Genomic DNA, 21,476 nt, shown 5'->3' with positions numbered 1-21,476 from the left:
GTGATAAAAAATTTCTGAAACTTTCCTTTCTCTTCTGAGAGGAGCACAGTTACCAGCTGCTGTAAAACAATTACATCTGGATATAGAGGGGGAGGGAAAACAACACATATGTTCTATGCTGAAAATGAAGTACAGTACAATTAATGCCTTTTTGAAGAAGGTTCCTCTTACATCCTTCTATAAAATTATCTATTTATCTATCCCTGTGTTTTTTTCCTGAATCTTTCTTGAACAGAAATAAGCTACTAGAAAACAGAAGTAACTAACAGCATATAATACAAGGGAAAATTAAAGCACATGTGTTTTTAAAGGTGATTCCAAGTTCCTCCTAGAGCTATTTGACACTGACACTTGACTCCTTTCAGCCACACAGTGAACGTGCTGGCTGAGTACAAGAGCTGATGAACAGTACTTTCTTAACAGTAAACATAACCTTTTCATACACGAGAACAGAAAGTAACGTTATGAAATTGTGTGAGAAAGGATGGACACAGTTCCATATTACCAGCTGAACACACTTAAACTTACCTAAAGCAAGCCTGCTGATTTATATTCCTGACAATGGCAACTCCCAGGAAAAGCAGTTGACACTAAAAATGCTTTCAAAACAAAACCTGACTCAACGACCTCTCAAATCTCATTGAACCACACACAGCAGATCTTCTGCGAAGGAGGCCTACAGGATGAAAAGATTAAGGAATGGAGGGGCTGTATTCTCCAACACTATTAGAAAATATACTAGCAAAGTCTGTGAATACAGCTACACAGAATTTAGATACAGCTTTTACTGTTATTCTTTTTATTATTATTATTTTTTAAACTATTATTTATAGCTTATTAATTTTCTAATGCTGTCAGCTAAATATGGGCAAAACCATTCTTGCATTGGCATACTCAAATCTACATCAGGGCTTCTGCCAGCCTATAAATGGAGCCACAAAAATAACACCCTTGTAAACAGACAATGCCATGGCAGCAAAACTGAGTGCTACTTAAGAATACAAGAAAATTTTATATGGTTGTAGACTACAAACATAAGTGGACTCTTGATGCTGTACTGCCCTGTTTCTGCCTACTTAACCTCAAAACTTCCTATTGGGAGGCAAGTATTCAATTTTCTGTGCAGGAATACCAGTGCCAGTATAGGAGAGAAGAGGCATACAGCCAGGGATAGGACAAGATGTTACCAGAAGCCTTTGGCTTGATCTAATTTCAGGTAGAAGCCTTAAACAATCCCATCCATCATGGAGTGCTTTAATAGATTGCTTCATGCATGAACTATTGCAGAAAACTAACCCAGCCAAAAGGTTTAGATTTTTTTTTTAATGGTTTAGTTCCAGGAAACAGGAGGTCACCAACATCATAAAAAATGGCAGAGCCAGAAGGAAGGTGTGTTTGAATGAAGAGCCAGAAAGAGAGAAAAAGAGAAGGCAAGACAGTGTGATGGCAGTGACAACTTCCATTTGCCTGAATCCCAATGACAGCACATCCTAGGCATCCTACGTGTGTTCTCCCATATACTTTTGGGGAACTGGATCAGTTCAGACCAGTGTCCTAAACACACAGACTTGTTCTGCAGGCATACAATTACGGCTCATAACACTTCAAAAAATTATCTTAGTAAGAATAACTGCAGAATAAATATCATTAAAGGAATTAAGCAAATGTTAACGTAAAAAAAAATAATAAAAATAAGTCCCTCTTTATGACACAGTGAAGTTTAATCAAGTTCAAAGTTTACATGATCTCTCACCCAACATGATTTCTCGCCCAAAAAAAAAGCTACAGAAATCCAATCTAAAACTTTCAGCATAATAAATAGATGCCTCAAAAAATTCCTTTTATTTCTCTTCTGGACATAATTATCATGAAGGCTACCATATTTCTGTGAGAACATACCCACTGTGCCATATACAGTCTTTGTTAAAAATTTACCTTTTGCTTTTATGCACCATCACTGACAGGTTTTGAAGTTTACACCACAGATATTTGGATCATGTTGTGCCCAGAAAAAGCACTGTGAATAATTCTTGTTATGTTCTCACCATATATATTATTAGTTCTCTCTGATGTACTCAGAAACAGACCTCAACTGCCAGAAATGCCTCTATGCAGTGATAAATATATGCACTCTAAAGACAAATAGTGAAAAGTGGGCATTTTTCTTCCTGTAATTGACAACTAGAGAACCCAGTTTTGTATTGCCTGGGACTTATTTTAAATAGGGAACTCAGAAGACTATGGAAGGAAGAACAAGAGCAACAGGAATTAAACTTAATAATGTATACTCTGGTACTATTTATTTCATATTCACTTAAAAATACCTAACACATTAAGAGCCTAGTCAGGTAATTCTCCTAGTCTCAATTCCTGCATGAAAGCTCTTGTTCTGGACATCTTCTTATGAAAAGAATATATTTTTCTTTCTTTCTTTAGACTTTTTTCTTTCTTTTTTCCACTTAAAACTGTTTTTGTCCATTACTTCCCAGGCAGTTTCAAACTAATGCAGCTTATTTTCAGTTGGTTACTTTTCTCTTATAGTAAAAAGACAATAACAATAAAAAGGCAATTAGAAAAAAAATCAGGAGAGGTTTGTTCTCTTGATTTTTTGTTCTGTATGCAAATCACATACATAATGGCAACACACAAACAGTGAACACAGGGATTACCTGACGGCATTTTAATATACATATTTAAAACTCAGGTGAAATTATATAAAACTTTCTATACAGGTGAAATTAAATGCATAGGTTATTTAGCCACAGCCACTTAACCAATTAGAAAAGCAGCTGACCTAATCAAGGCAGACTAATGTTAGCTTTTGAAAACCTGAAATCTCTTTAAATTGCTAAGCTTATCTAAGATTCACATTCAGTTTACAGAAAGATACTGAGAATCAGCAGCTTTTAGAAATGTCAGTGATAGGTGAAGACAACCTTTTCCGAAGTGCTCAGCATCTTTCTAAATTAAGACATACTCTAGGGCACTGATTCAGGAAACACTTAAACAGGTATTAAAGTCCATCTTTATTCAAATTAGGCCTTATTGCAAACTAGACTTCTGGCACATGCATGGCTCCTACTGACTGGGCTTAAAGGGAATGTTTCCCTGAAATGCAAACCATACAATGAAAATAAAATTCTATATATTTCTATCAGTTCTTACAAGAGGAGGGGAATTAACTATTAGTCTTTACGTCTTTCAGGAAACATGCAGACAGGTAAGACATATCAATCTTATGTTCTCATAACATGTCTCTAAAAACATCATCTCAAATTGCCTCACAACGATTTTTAAACATTTCCAACATTAAGAATGTCTGAATTTGAACTACAGATTATAAGCAACAATTTTGACAATCAAGATACTCTTCAGAAAACCCACTTTTGGCATGTGAAATGCAGTTTAGATACAAGTGAAAGAGGGAAGGGGAAAGAGAAGTTTCTGGGGTATTAAACATTGCTCCTTTATTTATGAAATGGAAAGAGAAGATAATATGGCTACTCAATGTATGACCATTTATTATCTTCCCTACTGTATATATAGCCAGCATATCAGAACAGGTTTATGAATAGGCCTATGCTTTTACACGGCACAATATTGTCCTGCAGAGTAAGATTTTGGATAACAAAAATTTTGGACAACCACTATGGTTCAGAACAGTCTTCAATTCAATTTTTAATACACACAAATTGCACTTTTGTTCAGTGTTACCAGCATCTTAAAAAGTGTGAAATTACAACCTCTGTAACACATATAGACACAACCTGCACTGAGAAGGATTTTATGTGGGCAGTTTGTTTCCAGAGTGTATGGAGCCAACAAGGAGGGTGCCTGCAGTGACACACATGTAAGTAACTAGAGCTGTGCTGATTTACACCAGTGGAGTCTCAGCACATTTTTTCAAAGTATTGCCTGTAACCACCCTTTTGAAGGCCAGAGGAGAGCCTGGAAAAGAAACAATACTTCTTTATAATTATAGCTCATTTGTCATTCAGCAACTGAAATATGGCAGATACTGAAGAAACATTCCAATTCCAAAGAAAACCACAAAGCCATTGTGTTTCACTGAACCATGTCTTAATTTGTTTTCTTTTTCTGATATCCAATTACTCTTCACATTTTGCACTACCAAGCTGATAATGAGCCAAACTCTTGCAATCTCAGCCACGCTCAGAGTTTGGCTCAGTGTTAGCAGGCTGGATGAGAACAACTTCCCACAAGCAAAAGATGACACCTATGTTAAAAAGAAGCCACGAAAACCAGCATAGTTGTGTGACTGGATGGCCCAACATCCAGTCACCCCTTGAAAGTCAATGATAGGGTCGTACATTAATTTATTTTTTCCTTCCCCTTCTTCACTCCTGTTGCTATGTACCTGACATAGAGCAACCCTTCAGATACAGAACTACAAAGATGATGCTGTACAGCTTCACAAATGCCTGTTACCATTTGAATCTCAGAGGAAACAGTGTCTGCAATCCTGCATTTTGTGACACAGGACACTTCAGGCATGTAGCTATAAATATATATTAAAGAATATAATGCTAGCCTTTTAAATCTTCAATACCAGACGTAATAGTTACAGTTCCACTTTAAAAGAAAATGCAATTTTTTCATAGTTACCTGAAATCACAAACTGTTGTGAGTCTTTGCTGTACAGCTCTATGAAGAAAGCAATTTTGGCATCACCCTTTGGAATACCAGGCTGCTAGGCTCAACAAATGTGTAAGATTCTCTTTTAATTGCTTTTTAATACCGTGCATTACAGCACCCAACAGACCAATAGCATCTAGTAACAGAGTGGAATTCTCTCTTTTTTGCAATATGCATGTCTGGAAGGAGAGGAACTGCTGGCTGCAAACTCTGCTCCCCACTGTGCCTTGTCACCTATGGCATGAATCTCCCATATAGTGCACCCATCCAACAAGCCTGTTTGCAGAGCGAATGTTCAATTACAGATAAAACATCATTTAAGCGCTGTTGCCCTGCCCGTGCAGAGACCTGCAAAGTATCAGGAGAACTGTTTGTGCATTACTCTCCCAGTGCAATGTAATTTTTAGTGTAGCTGGCACCAAAACTGAAGTTCAGCCAACACACAGATTATTCCCTTATCAGGAGGGCTTCAGAGCCTGAGAGGGAAATTCACTTTGATCTGTGCTAGCTCACAGAAACCTCACAAAAATTGGAGGAGACAGAAATACCTTCCCACTTAAAAATAAATAAATAAATAAATAAAATATATAAATAAATATAAATAAAAATATAAAATAAATAAAAAAAATAAAAATATAAATAAATAAAATATAAATCTCTAAAAGAAAAACAAAGCTAGCACAAGCAATTCAATGCTGATCTGGTTTGAATCTGTTAAAAGCATCAAGTATAAGAGCATGTAAAAGCATATCCTTACATCAAAACCAGAGCTGTAACCAAGCTGGTGTTTCCAGTGTGGCTCAGGGTAGGGCACACACAGGCAGACCACACGCTTCCCCGTGTAAGAAGCTTTAACACTCAACTAATTCTTGCTGATCATCACCAGATCCAAGGAGCTGTCAGTTCCCCAGGGAGCAAGGCTAACGCACAGGCATTTGGTGTGGCTTTTACTTCTAGACATAATTAAAGCCATATTTGCAATGGCAGGTTCTCCTTGATACAGGAAACCTCTGTTTGCATTTACAGAAATGCATGATAAATGATCAAAAGGAAGAAACTGTTGATAAAGAACTTAGCTACTCTGTATCAGAAGCCCAATAACATTTCCCAGTTTTGTGCAGCTTTCTTTGATCCAACAGATTGCCTCCCATTTTTTTCTGTTACCAGGCCAGAATGGTTTCACTGTTCACAAGTGCCTGAATGAAGCTTCATGGTTCCTAGGCACGTATTACAAGACTAAACAGTGGTGCTGAGATTATCAGATTGTTGGTCCAGCAGATCTAGCACCTTACAACAAAAGTTCAAGCTGCTTATCTGAGAAAATGGCAAAAGAAACAGTTTTCTGGATCTTCTCACTTATGCTGGAATACATATAGGGAACGATAATGAAACATCACGAATATACTTCGAGGCAAAAGATTTGTCAGCTTTTACATACTGTAATTACAAATTTCTCTCTCATTTTGTACAATGCAGTTCTATCCAGGAGGTAACCTGAGTCCCAATAAGTGGGAAAAAAAGTATGAGTAAAGATGAAACAGTATACTTAAGCCAAATCACCTCTGCATTAAGACATTTATTCACTGTTAAAGCTCTTTGAAAATGCAACACAAACTTGTGCTTTCTCTTTTATTCCCTTTAGGAGGAAATTCTTCACTCAGAGGATGGTGAGGCACTGGAACAGGTTGCCCAGAGAATCCCTGGAGGTGTTCAAGGCAGGCTGGATGAGGTCCTGGGCAACCTGATCTAGTGGGTGGCATGCCTGCCCATGGCAGTGGGGTTGAAACTAGGTGATCTTTAAGGTCCCTTCCAACCCAAACCACTGTATGACTCTGTGATATTTAGTAAATACAGTTTTGTTTTGTTTTTAAATATCCACACTTCTAACTATATGTGGGAAAAAGAGTTCTTATTATTAGATCCAAACTGTGACAATAACAACTTGCAGCTTGCTTGTTCATAGTGTCAGTGCCTCTTTTGTGCTGTTCTGTTTCAGAGAACAGATGCTGGTTTATAAATCCTTGCTATTTTATTGAGGCCTATGACTGCAATGGTAACTGAGAACATTTATAAAAGCTATTGTAACATAAACATAAATTCAGTTTATTTTCCTCTTTTTAAAAGTCCACAGGTATTTAAAATAATAAAAGTCAGGAAACATGCTCAAATAGATAAGTTCTTTAAGATAACTGAAAGATCAACCTCTTTCCCTAATCTATTATATACAATCACTTAATTAAGCCATTATTAAACATAAACAAACATCAGTCATAACCAGGAAGAAATGTATGTGCTGTGCTGCATGGGATCTATTCTTGCTACTTAGATATGTAAGGAATGCCTATGGCAGAGATATGCAGAAGTATTTACAGAATCTCTCTGACTTGTGCTTGATAATCACTGAAATAACACACAATATATTTTAATTTTATTTACATAACAAGGAGAATTATACAATAGGAAAACAACCAACAATTAGGAATTTTAAACTGTTACATTAAATTACGTTCAGTTTTCCTGAATATTATTTCTTATGATATTGTAACTTTTTTCCTAGTACAAAGTAACAGGTCCCTAAAGGTCCTGATCAGCAACCTGGGCTCTTAAGGGCTATGGAAGTCACCGTTAACCATAACTGGTAGCAGTGGCAAGAGATATGACACAGATTAATGCACCTTATGTTGCAAATGGTACCATTTAGAAGTGGGCAATAGACCAAAAGGAGAAGTGCTGATGTGGACCCCACCATGCACCATTTCCAAAGACTACCCTTCATTATGTGAAAAACACATGGACGTTGAAAAGGTGAACTACAGGAAGACCTTGTGGGAAAAATCTTTTATTGGTTGATCTGGTCCTTTCACAGCAGTGTAAGTGTTCACTATGGGGAAGCTAATTGTATTAGTTATCTTGTGTAACAACCTGAATAATTTTGTACTTCAGGGCTATTAACTACCATACTGTACATGATTCACTGGAGAATGGATGAATTTAATCCTTCTGTTCAAGTACAAAAGCAAACAAGAATAATCCTTAGTTTTATAACTTTTAAATAGATAACTTAAATTCTTAATGATGCTTAGAGTATATTAGGAAGGCATTCACTGAAACTATTTAGCTAAGGATAACTAGGCTCTTCCATTAGAAAGCCTAATTAATTGGGATTTTAAAATTAACTCTGATTTACAACAGATCATAAAACTCTCCAGTACAAAGTTTTATCTTTTTCTTCTAAGGTCTGTAAAAGATCAAATTAAAGAAACAAGATCAGTAAATTATCTCTTGCTATTTCAACACTGTTCTCAGTATTTGCAGCTGCAGTTTGAAAACAAAATTAATAAATTGGCAGGCCTCAAAACTCATCCTGGGAAGAAATTTCATCCCAATAAGTGAGAAGCATAATAATTTTTAAAAAGCAGAACTCTAAAACTGGCCCAATAGTTGCTAGCTTCAAATACACAAGCTGGCAAACCAAAAAAGCAATTGGACATGTCACAGAAACCCTTCGCAACAGTTTCCTGTTGGATACATTGCAGCAGGGCTATTTTTCTTTAGCAGAGAACTTTTCACAGTATTAGCCAAGTGGACAGAGTAACAAAATATTTTATGTAAAATGAGACATTTCTATATCTCAATCAATTGAGGTCTTGCTTTATAGAGTTGTTGTTGTTGGTTTTTTTTAGTATCTCCTAAAATAAATTGATAAATTCATTGATGTCCCCACAAAAGAGAGATAATACAAGCAAGTCTGTATGAAATGAAGAATGTAAAATTTTATAAACACAATATGAAAGATTTTTTTTTCCTTCCCATGGGCTAAAAAAGAATCTCAAATAAATCCTCTGCATTTGAAATCAATGGCTTACGATGGATTAATCTATAAAAGCAAGGGTATACTCATGCTTCCCTCCTAAATTTGTGGTCAGAATCAAAACAGAGATTGACAGGCTGAAAGAAGAAGCTGCTCTTAGAATACTTTTCCCATCATGCAATCCACCTATATTGTTATCCACACCTTATGAAGGGCCCAACTAGTCTGCAGAAACAGCAGCCAAAGACTCCCTTTGAACTTGAATATAATCATGATTTCTGATTTCCCATTCTGTTTCTCACCTCATTTTCTATCTTGCTTTTCCTTTTCATAGAATCATAGAGTCACAGAATATCCCGAGTTGGAAGGGACCCATAAGGATCATCAAGTCCAACTCCTGGCACCGCACAGGTCAGCTCAAAAGTTTAGACCATATGACTAAGTGCACAGTCCAATCATTTTTTAAATTCAGACAGGCTTGGTGCAGCGACTATGTCCCTGGGGAGCCTGTTCCAGTGTGCAACCATCCTTTTGGTGAAGAACCTCTTCCTGATGTCCAGCCTAAACTTCCCCTGCCTCAGCTTAACACCATTCACACAGGTCCTATCACTGGTGTTTACAGAGAATAGGTCACCTGCCTCTCCACTCCCCCTCATGAGGAAGTTGTAGACCGCAATGATGTCCCTCTTCAGCCTCCTCTTCTCCAAGCTGAACAGGCCCAGTTACCTCAGCCACTTCTCATACATCTTCCCCTCTAGGCCCTTCACCATCTTTGTTGCTCTCCTCTGGACACTCTCCAACAGTTTCATGTCCTTTTTGTACTGTCGTGCCCAGAACTGCACACAGTACTCGAGGTGAAGCCACACCAGCGCAGAGTAGAGCAGGACAATCACCTCCCTGAACCAATTATCAATGCCGTGCTTGATGCATCCCAGGACACTGTTGGCCCTCCTGGTTGCCAGGGCACACTGCTGGCTCATATTCAACTTGGCTGTCAACCACAACCCCCAGATCCCTCTCTGCAGGGCTGCTCTCCAGCATCTCATTGCCCAGTCTGTACGTATTGCCACGGTTGCCCTCTCCCAGGTGCAGGACCCGGCACTTGCTCTTGTTAAACTTCATGCGGTTGGTGATCGCCCAGCTCTCCAATCTGTCCAGGTCTCTCTGCAAGGCCTTACCACCCTCATCTGAGTCCACAACTCCTCCAAGTTTGGTGTTGTTGGCAAATTTGCTCAAAACACCTTCTAGTTCTACATCCAAATCATTTATAAAAACATTGAAGAGGACTGGCCCTAAAATGGAGCCTTGAGGAACCCCACTAGTGACCATCTGCCAGCCAGATGTGTCCCCATTTACCACAACCCTTTGAGCCCTGCCTGTCAGACAATTGCTCAGCCATTGTATGATGTTTTTGTTAAGTTGTACACTGGACATTTTGTCCAGTAGGATCCTATGGGAAACCGTGTCAAAAGCCTTACTGAAGTCCAAAAGGTCACATCATCTGGTTTCCCTTGATCGACTAGATGGATGATCTTGTCATAAAAGGAAATCAAATTTGTTAGGCAGGACTTACCCCTCATGAACCCATGTTGGCTGGGACCAATGACAGCATTGTCCCCCAGGTGCACCTCAATAACTTCAAGAATCATCTCCATAATTTTACCAGGCACTGACGTGAGACTGACAGGCCTGTAATTGATAGGGTTTTCTTTCTTACCCTTCCTGAAAATTGGCACAACATTTGCCAGCTTCCAGTCTACTGGGACCTCTCCAGATTCCCAAGATCATTGCAAAATAATTGAGAGAGGTACCATGATGACATCAGCCAGTTCTTTAAGCACCCTGGGATGAATTCCATCCAGACCCATGGACTTGTATGGATCCAGGCAGGGCATCAAATCCCGCACACGTTCAGGGTCAGTTGAGAGTTTGTCATTCCCATCATCATGGTCCTCCAGCTCTGGGCATCCTGGGTCCTGAAGCCCATCATCAGAGTTGAAGACAGAGGCGAAGAAGGCATTTAATGTCTCTGCCTTGCCTATGTCATTGTCTGTGAGGAGACCTTCCCCATCAAGTAGTGGACCTATGTTTTCTTTGGGCCTCCTTTTTCTGTTCACATATCTAAAAAAAACTTTTTAATTGTCTCCCACATACATGGCCAGCTTCAACTCTAGTTGGGCTTTGGCCACACGAATTTTCTCCCTACAAACACGAACATCATGCCTGTATTCCTTATATACTATATTCCTTTTATATGTCTATCTCACAGAAGGATACTTCCCATTGACATTACATTAGTATAACATTAAAAGGGCAACCAAGTTCTAAATTTTGATCATTTGCAAAGTGAGCATGGCAAACTGGCTCAATTTCCACTAACTTACATTGGGAAACTTTTTTTTCCGTAACTGTATAAAAACCCGTCTGTGAATTACTTGAAAAACATTTACTGAAAAAAAATAATATTGCACAAGATCTGAACTTACTACATAGTCCTCAAGAATACACAAACTGCACCTCGTTAGTGCACTAGGCTTCTGTCCTTGGCTCTGTCAGCAACTTAATTAAAAAATAAAACACAAAGACATATACGAACATTTACCAATCAACCTTTGTTGTCTTAGGTATGTTACTTCATCAGTACAGAACTCACCAGAAATATCCTTTCAAGCTGATCTTGAATGTCTTTCATTCCCGGAAAAGCGGCGACCCCTTGAATCATTTCTACAAAGATACATCCCACTCCCCTACAGAGGGAAAAAAAGAAATAAGGATTTATCTTAGATTAAACAGTTATCAACAATGCTTTTATCTCCATCACCAATATTTAAATAATGCATTTTATTATTATTACTTTTAAAATCAATGCTGTGAAAAATAATATACAAAGAGATTAGCTCACTTTTCAGGTGTTTGAAAGCTAAGTGTAGAGATAGGAGGAATACGGATGAGTAGCTGTTTACACCAATAAAGGTACAGCAGCAGCTTCCTGTCTGTAGGAGTGCTTCCCAGGAAGCATGCTCACACTCCCAAATAAATTCTGTGGATATGGGAATGGCACTGAGAGAGCACCCTTGAGAGCAGCTGAACAGGGATGGACTGCAGCATGGAGGCACACTGGAAGGGATTGGAATGGAGACAAAGTCTTGGGAAAAAATGAGTAAAAATGGGAACGTAGTTGCTCACAGCCACTGAACTAAGCTACTGCCCATATGCTGATGACTCCTGGAATGGGCTTGCAGCCACAGGCTCCCTTCCTCTCACCACCGCGACAGCCACCTTGTTACAGCTCCTTTCCCTAGTTTCTATAAAAGCTACTTCACACGGGTTCCCTCATCCTACTCATTTAAAGCCACTGGCAAATCAGGAAAAAAAAACTACACAGCACACAGAACAGATTAATGGATTCTTAAGATTTGAGGAAAGTTTCTGCAGGACTTTAACCCAGATTTCAGATTACCTGTGGAGTTCCCACATCCATGAAGCAAAAGTAATTATGAATTCGTATTTGCTTCTTTTCTGGATGAAAAGAGCTCAACAGTTTCTTGTTCCATCAACAAAATTGCAAATCGTAGAATTCAGTTATATATTTTCACTTGTTCAATTACTATTTTCCATGTATGTACAATTTACACAAGTAAACTACTATGTATGACATATAACCACACCTGTGTAAGTAACCACATGAAAAGTCTTCACCCAACACAAATACCAAGTCAATAACCCAAAATATATATTGGAATGAACCAAGAATTCCCAAAGCTAACTACAGTACCACTTTTTCCTTAAATAGTGAGCTGTCCTTTAACTCTGAAAATCCCAACAATCCCATCTGGTTTCACTTTGTTTTTTGAAGTAAATTGTTATAATGAAGATTATCAGAAGATTAACCATGTTTTACTCATCTCTGAATGCTTCCACCACTACCAAATAATGAAATAATTTTATGTTCCAAGATGATGAGTGTTGATAGTCAAATTTACTGACAAAGAAAATTAGACATGCATCACTATTCTCTAATTCTACATCCCAAAGCATAGATACAGTAAGCAAAGTTTCTCCCTATCCAATGGAAAAGTGGAAGAAAACTTTGGAAGGCATAGCTCTGGTCCAATTCTGGAAAAAATCAGGTGTTCATAAAAGAGAAAGGTTAAAATTTATGTTCCATATGCTGCTACTGGTTACTGAATGAATGGAATTGATTAAACTGCCACTCATCATTCTCTCTGGTTAGTGCTTCATTAGGCACAGATAGGCACAATATGTCTTAGTCAAATCCTTACAAAGTATCAGGATCTCAGAGAAGGAAAAATTCAAGATTTTAGTCAGGAGCCATTTATTCAAGATAAGAAATAAAACAATTGAATTTAGACTAAAGAAAAGAGGATTAATGCTCTATTCTTGCAACCAGAAAGCAGGCATTTGATTAAACCAGTTTATCATTTTAGGGCATGTACTGCTATCTACAGAGAAACTACAGCTAGCTGTTTGACCAGAAATACTGTACAAGCAACATGCAGATTTCGCCAGATTGTTTCTTTTTTTTTTTTTTCCCCAAAATCTATTTACAAAATTTTCCATTTCTAGTGGGTCAGACACAAGTGTGAGCCAAGAACTGCAAACAACACCACTGAAGAAAAATTTCCTGCTTGGAAAGAAGAATTATGTGGCTTGGACTCTTGTAGAACCTAGTACTCCATTTAGTCATAAGTTGAAATGAGGAGTTAGATAAACAACTACTACAAAAAATAAAAAGGTTATTAAAATCACTGAAGAGAGAAACATAAACAAGCTTCCAGGTTTGAGCTGGGGGACTGCTGTTCACTTTGGCTCACTTGAAAACTATGCTTTGTTTCAAAGCTTATGGCACTCACCCAGCACACTGAAGAATAAGCCCGTGGAAAGATTAAATGAATAAAAAGAGAAAAAAAGGGGGGGAGGGAGGAAAAAGGAATATGATATCGAACTGATATAAAATACCTAGAAAGCTGTAATGTCGCAAAGACTTTGATGGGCTGGAATGGTATTTTAGTTGCCTTAGAGTTCTCCGTGAGTTTTGTCTTAGGCTCTTAGCAAGTAGAAACTAAATATATGGTAGGATCCCTGAATCACAAAACTTAAATGCACACACTTTGAACATCAACAGAAATAAAGCGTCTGCAAGGCCTTTAACTTGTTTTTGTAGACCTCACACACACCATTAAACAGGTTATAAAGATTTTCGAGCAAAGCAAAGCTTAGTTGCAGTCCAGAAATGGTTTGTAATGAAAAAAAAAAAATTAAAATCTATGTCACTCTTGGCTAAAAGAAGGACAAGGAGAACATGATGACTCTGTATTTAAAACTATGCAAAATGAAGGACAGGAAATAATTGATTGGGATTTTAATGGTTCCCAGAACTGTAGGTAGGTCCAAGACAGTATAACCAGAAATAGGAAAATGCATTTAGGAAATGAAAATTTTAGGCTATGTTAGAGAAATACACTTAACAACTGTGCTATACCCCAATCTCCCACAGGACTGGGAACTCCACAGTTGCAGTCCCACGAAACCAGACAAGCTGGAACACTTAGGAATATTCTTCTGGGACTAGACTTGCATTAACAGTAGGGTGGATAAAATGATCTCACAGATCACTCCCATCTCCAGTTTCTGCGATGTGAAGATTACATCTTGAAATATGAATTACAACCAATTAACTTGGCTGCAATGTGCATGCATCTCTGAGGATCCGTTATTTATGTATCATTTGTGTACACATAGCAATGTACAATGCCATTTTCAGGCAGCTTTTCAGAAATCATTTGTGTGACAAAAACCATTAGCCTAATGGCTTTCAGTACCTTCAATCAAGTTTTCCTACTTTCTTTGCAGGACTTCTGATTTTCAATAAATAAGCCAAATGCTGCTAATTCTGAGACTTTTTTTCAGAGATCTTCCCAATGGAACTGCGTGGGATAACCTTGCAAAGTAAACATGACAGCCATTTAATGTTGAAATGTGTGGCTTCCCCTCTGATGACAAAAAGCATGACTAAACCTATTGATGTATTGATGAGACCATATGTGGCCATACCATCTAATATTGCTCTTCTATTGTCCTGCCTAATTTGCTGGGACTCCGGCTGTCACTGAACAGCCTTATAAGGAGTAAGAGTTAATAGCACAGCTAAATGAGTTACTCTTGCATTTGAACTGACATAGTAAATGAGCCTGTAAAAGTGAAGTTAGATGCCTCACAAAACTGCTTTCATTTTTTTCTTCCTTTTTTTTTTTTTTTCAGCACAACTTTTATAATTCAAGAACTTATTCTCTTAAAATTAACTTCTTTACTGGGAGATTGGCTTTATACTTTGGGTTCAAGAATTTCCATTCATGTCTCTTTGCAACAAAGATCCTTATTGCAACAGAAGAATCTACAGCCTATTTGTAGTTGAATACTACAAGAAAATAACATAAAAGCTCTGGTGAGGCACAGTCTGTAAGATTTTTATTTTTTTCCCCTTCAGTTAATATTCCATTTTTTTCCTGATGGATTTGTAAAAGAGACTACAGACACACTTTGGAATGAGGAATTGTTTCCAAACTGAATTTTATTTTATACTTAAATGGAAATTATAGAAAGCCTGAGTGGAAACTCGAGGAACACTTACTATATATGTTAATAACTGTTGAACTTTTTGCCCTGAACAGATTTGCAATGCTTTCCAACAGGCTCACTGCAGGTGATGACATCTAGCATATTCTTCATTGCAAAGTTGTATATTCGCTCTTCAGATAAGATTTGTATCTGGTTGTGAAGGCTGTTTCAGTGTGAAAAGTTTGGATGAGGAAAGCATTTTATGAAAGGCAAGTAACTGCTTCCAGAATTCCTCCTGATAAGATTTCTGAAATACAGAGTAACAGCAGAATTTTCATACAAACTCTCCCAAGATCATGCAGATTGCACTGCTAAATATACCATAAAAAATAAAAAAATAAAAATAAAATAAAATTAAAAAAAAATAATAAAAGAAGCCTGCTTGGTTTTATGGACTCATCACCAGAAGCAATGGTGGAACTTCTTCCATTAAATCCACCTGTTAACATCCATGTTTGAAGGGCACAGAGGAGGCTTTTATCTTGCCAGATTTATTCAGAAAAAAAAAGTTACATTCCTATATGATCCTGCTTACAAACAGAACTATGACAACAAACTCTGGGGAGAAAGGAATGAAGAGCAAGGGACTTCTGTCTCTTTAATTGACCAAAACCTGATTTTGTTTTGTGATGGCACACTGCCAAAACAGAATGGAATCCCAGAAATGCCGAGTTTGGAAGGAACCTCTGGAGGCCATCTGATTCAAGCTCCCCGCTCAAGCAGGGCCACCCAGAGCAGGGTGCCCAGCGTGTCCAGGCAGCTTCTGAAGATCTTCAAGGATCTCCAAGAACTTCACCACCTCTCTGAACAATCTGCGCCAATGCTCTGTCATCTGCACAGTTAAGTACTTGCGTATGTCTAGATGGAATCTTCTGTGATCCAGTTAGTGCTCATTGCCTCTTGCAAATGCCATGGATACTGAACTTGGTTGGACTTCATCTTTTGTGACTGCTTATCTGATATGTGAAAAGCAATATACCATGAGAGATACAGTCTGAGCAAAAAATAGGGGCATAAGGTAAATGAATTACTTCCCATGTGAGAATTGTAATGAGTGAAGCAAAATTTCCCTTCCATAATGACAAAGAACAATATTAAAATTTCCACAGAAAGCAGATACAATGAATGAAAAATAAATTCCTCAAAAGTATGGTAGTTCACGGTATTTCTTGAACCAACCGTAATTACAAATGAATAGGGTGCTCATGTTCTTGCCTGCATCTCTAAACTACTAGAAATAAAAGCTCTGGAAAGTGTTTTTGTCACCCAATCCTCTGCATAGAAACTTTAAATTTCTATATTAAGAAATATTATATTCATGAAGGATTAAATTGTACATAATTACTTTTTGCTACGATCTTTCAATTAGACTTATTTCCTCTGTAAAAGAAGAATGCAAAATAAAATAAATCAAGAAAATCACTTTTGAACTTAAACAACATCCTGCCATAAGGTATTTTCCTGTTCAACACATTCTTCCTGGTTTTCTTTTTCTCTCATGGATCCAGATACTTCTTATGGAGTACTTTCCTCACACACATACGCTACATATTTTTAGCTGTGTGAAAATGATAGTAAATCTCACGTTTCAAATGGATAAAAGTAATTTTTAGACAGGAACTGAAATGCCTTTCCTAGAGACAAAAATTGTTTCCTCACACACGGTCTTTCTATGAATAAGACCCCATGAGAATTTTCCAATCAAAAGCTAATTCAGCTGAAAAAACTTTTGAGGAGCTCACTGACAATGAGAGAAGTTTAATTAACAATACTCTGACAGTTACCGCAATACCCTCACCTTAATATCCTAATCCTGAAGATTAGCATTTCTTTGGAGTGGCAGTCATAATCATAACGAACATTAAGAGCAAAAGAACTAATTTATCCTACACTGTTTTCTCTCCTGGGCCCCAAGCAGTATTTCTTCAGTGTGCATGGGGACTCGTACTCTCAGATTTGTTTCACTGCAAACTGTTTACAGCAGATATGGGATAAAGATGCCTTTGTAATCTCCCCTGTGTAAAAACATAATTTGGTGCACCTGTGTCTAACACAAGATTCATTTTTATATAATAAATAACTTAATTACTGTCATAGGTCTTCATTGGTCAAATATTCATGAAAGCACGCATGGAATTACAGTGAACACACAAATCTATACTCAGAGCAAGCTATTTCTGAAAAGTGCCACGTACCTGAAAAACAGCATTTATTTTTCTAACAATAGAATGGAAAAACTTCATGTGAATAGTTTCCCCTAGATATAGGTCAGAATTAAGACTTTGTCTATCAATCCAGATGTTACAAAGTTAAATAACAGTGATTTAATAAGCAATTTCATAACATTTGACCGGCCTAGTTATAAGCAATTTCTTTCACAGCACTAAACACAGCTGATGTTAGTAAGAGTGATTAGTTAATAGGACTGAATTTAAAAAATAGCGTGGCCAGATTACCTGAATTGTGACTAAGAGTGTATTTTTTAAAAGAAAAACAGGATATGCAAAAATTGCCAGCTGTTAGCAAACACAGTTTATAGCCAGCTGCACTTCAAAATAAAACATCCCTAGTGACTTCCTGATCTAAGGAACCCAGATGTAGCAGTACATGCATTACCAGAACCAAAAATGATTTAATAACCTGTTAAAATTACTTCATTTACTTATACTAAACTCCTTCTGTAAGGAACAAACAGAATAGGTTCATTCTGGGATTTTCCCTACATTTCTGTATTACCTATTTATGGTTTTTAGTAATTTATAAGCCCTTTATCTATTGAAGCTTATTTTCCTTGGATTGACTTTCAAAGGACTGTAAAATTCAAGGATTAGGAAAAGTTACACCAGAGGCAATGCAAAGCCATTTTCATAAACTACTAGTAAGTCCTCATCAAGAGGAGGAAAAAAAAAATAGCATATCAAAGGTTATCACAACTCTTTGATGCAGTCTTAGGTAGCGTAACACATTCACACAATGCCACTGTATCAAATGCTGTCAGCAGTAAATCACAAAGCCCACTGCATTGATTTCCATCACTATTCTGACACCACTAATGCATGTATGTCTTCATTAATATTATTTTATTGCCAGTGGCTATTTAAAAAGAAAGCAGGAGAATGTAATACTGTATGTGGATCATTAGCTTTTAGTTACTAATGCCCTACACCGGCAAATGAAGTGTAAAAATAGCCTGCAGCCTCTGCCACCTGCTTCCTAGCCGCTGTCCAGTGGTTAATATTTGGACTCTTTTTTTCATGCAGCTGGTCTTCTACTCAATAGGAGCCCCACTTTCCATTCCTTGGGAACCACCATGAAATGTCATTTATCACGCCTACAGCAAAGACCCTGTTGTGTATTTTTTTTTCCTAAATGGAAAAAACAGCTGTGCTTTGTGCCTCAGCGTTATTTAAATATTTAGTGAAGTGGCTGCCTCATTTTGTCATAATGTAGATTATCAATAAGGACACGCGAGAGCACACAGTATCTGCCATAAGGACATAATGCCAGTAATTGCATAAAAATGCTAATGCTACAAACACACTTTTGATAACAAATTACCAAATTATCTTTTTATCTGATGGAAGATAGGTTTCTCCATGTCTCTCCCTTCCTCCCACTCTGGGAAATCGCTAAGCAGTTTTAATGTAATTACGGCCCAGCTATGTACAACTGTTATATGAATAAAACCCCAAGACTGTTGGAGCTCCAGCAGAGCTCCCTGTGAGATGTGCCAAACAAGCATCAGTGGCCTGAAGACAGAACGACACCTCTTGCCACCACTCTGGAAGAGGTGTTGCAGACAACCCAGCAAAGCATAGAAGTAAAACCTAAAGCTCTTCTGTCACATACAATATACATTTGCTCTAACCTGACTTCTGACATGGTAGTATCTCAGCCTTTACATAAATTCCTACCATGTGAAAGAAACTGCATTACTAGTTGTTTTTTTTCCTAATGTTTCCATAGTTCACCAGTTTGTATGGGGCAGCAGAATCTTTTATCAGTGATATGAATCTAATGCAGTACAACTTAATTTTGCATTTGAAACAAAACTCACTGCTCTCTGTCCCTGAGCACCTGGATCTTTTTCAGACCTATATGAAGTGTTCTGTACAAGAGGACATCATTTATTGATATTGTTGATGATTTAATTATTATGTTCTTCTATAGTTTTCTTGCCTAATTTTGAAAGTCCTTACAAAAAAATGACCTTCATTCCTGAAGCGGCATTTAGAGTCCTTCCTTGATGTTCCCTGCTGCCCATAGGATCACAAAGGTAATGTCAGTCTGCATTTATAGTAAGTTTAAAATGCTTTTAATTAGCTGCATGACAATTTGATCTCTATCTTAGTAATACCACGTAGTTTGACTGGACCTTTTAGTAGCTCTTTTACAAAACTGGTTATTGGCAGGAATGATAACAGATCTATTTTTGAGCTGTTAAACTTTTGAGTGAACTACTTTTCTCCATGGAAGAAGCTTCAGTGAGAATCAAAAATGTTTAAAAATCCTTTGTTTAGTTAAAAAAAAAAAAAAAAAAAAAAAGCCTTAATTTCAAAGTGTAATCTGTAATGTTTTTTTGAATTGGTAAATGTTAACAACAGCAAAAAAAATGTAATGTCTATTTTGCCTAATTTTTTTTTTTCAGGACTTATAGTTTACTCTGTTAAAGCATTTAATTATTTTTTTAAAGTGGTTTCCACATTTTCTGTCATTGTATTTGTATTTCAGAAGTTCAGACACACACATACACATATACAAAAAGATTTGTGACTGAAAAACTGAGCACATGCTGACTGAGCTATAAGAAGATGAGCAGAAAGAACTATTTATGTCTACCTCCTATTACCCTAAGCAAGTCGAGCTTGTTGCTGAGAATATCAGAGGTGTATCTGGGATGACTGCAAAACGTCAGGAGCAGATGGGATGCAGAGATTGCATGCAGTCTGTGAAGACATCAGGTTGAACTGATCTTTGGGAAAACAGGACAGTTTTAGCACAGATGAGAAGCTGAGATGCAGGGAAAAGTGATTTTAGATCTGGGAGGTAGAGAGTGACTTGAAGAAAACCAGACAGTAGATACAGGCTGCCTTTGCCTCTCTGAAGTTGCAGTATCACAAGGTTCACATTTGGAGATGTTTGCTCCCTTTCCTGCATCTTGATAAACCAACCCTGCAGCCAGAAGCCCAGTTATATTAAATGTCCTCTTCAGCATTAGATGTTCTATTATTTATTTGCTGTAACCCCTCCTCAACTGAAACAATCCTGCTGCTTCTAACGCCTGCCTCTAGGAGTCAACACTTCTAGTGCTTTAGGGCAAAACTAGATGAGATTTCCAGGAAAGTAGAGCTTTTCATTCCACAGTCTCTGACCTCACCTACAAGCACAAGCTCGTCATACTTAGCTTCTTTTCTCAACAAAGAAAATACTCCTGCGTGATCACTGGTTTCAGTACTACTAAACAGTTCAAGATTACCTCAACAAATATTATTTACCCACTGTTAAAGCCTTTCTGAAATACATATGGTCTTTTTTATCTTATTTTGCCGTTACCTCTAGATTTTACAATAATCGTAAGTCTAAATTTAGGCTACACAGATTAAACAAAGGTACTTTACCAAGCTACAAAACAAATCATTATACTTTTTTTGAAACTCATTCAGTACATATTTTTTCCTTAAAATAAAGTAAAATGTAATATCTGAAGATTAAATATACATTCAAAACAAATTAACTTATTCCACAACACGAGACTTTCTTGGTAAATACATAATATTCTTCAATTATTCTTGGTAAATAAATAATATTCTTCTTCCAGATTTCCGTTTCTTGAATCAGGGTGCATTGCTTCTAACAACAAAGTTGATGTTCTCACTAACAACAGAATGTGTACAGATTAAAGATTAAAGAGGTTTGTGACCTCAAAACCAGCAGGATAAACAAAGAACCTTCACCTTGGTCTCTGACAGTCAAAAAACCACACACACCTCCTTCGTTCAATACAGGATTAAACGATGTTATTAAAAGCAAGGTATCGTATTCTTTACACAAACTGTTCTTTCAAACCCACAGGTCTAAACAAAACCTGTAGGTTTGAACAAAAGTTTTCCAGCAACGTGTCACATACTGATTTACTGATAACTGGTAGGTCAGATTAAGAAGAGAGGCTGTATTTTTGCACCCAGAGTATCCTGGGTCTGTCCTTGCTACAGCTGGGAAGTTCTGACGGACATGGCAAAATTGGGCAATTCAGTCACAATTGCAATGCTCTAGCCACCATGCTTTTTAGCTGGTTTTGCTAATATAGTATTAGCCACCATGTACTGTACCATGCATTCAGGGCAAGCGGTTGTTTGCCAAGGAACAGCAA

The 21,476-nt window shown here is 37.4% G+C and overlaps 1 protein-coding gene across 4 annotated transcripts in view; it reads right to left on the bottom strand.

Annotated features, from left to right (window-relative positions):
• The window catches only part of CDK14 (cyclin dependent kinase 14), a 332,773-nt gene that overhangs the window by 120,131 nt on the left and 191,166 nt on the right, over nucleotides 1-21,476 (bottom strand). For all 4 annotated transcript variants that reach the window (XR_011093764.1, XM_068673922.1, XM_068673924.1 and 1 more), the window contains one exon: nucleotides 11,121-11,214. Coding sequence is in view for 3 of the 4 variants with exons in the window: in XM_068673922.1 (XP_068530023.1) it covers nucleotides 11,121-11,214 (94 nt within the window). In the remaining variant the exon portion in view is untranslated. The remainder of the gene's footprint in view (nucleotides 1-11,120; nucleotides 11,215-21,476) is intronic.

The sequence above is a fragment of the Anas acuta genome, chromosome 2 (assembly GCF_963932015.1).
Source record: "Anas acuta chromosome 2, bAnaAcu1.1, whole genome shotgun sequence".
Lineage (NCBI taxonomy): Eukaryota > Metazoa > Chordata > Aves > Anseriformes > Anatidae > Anas > Anas acuta.
This window is presented reverse-complemented; position numbering and strand designations above follow the sequence as displayed.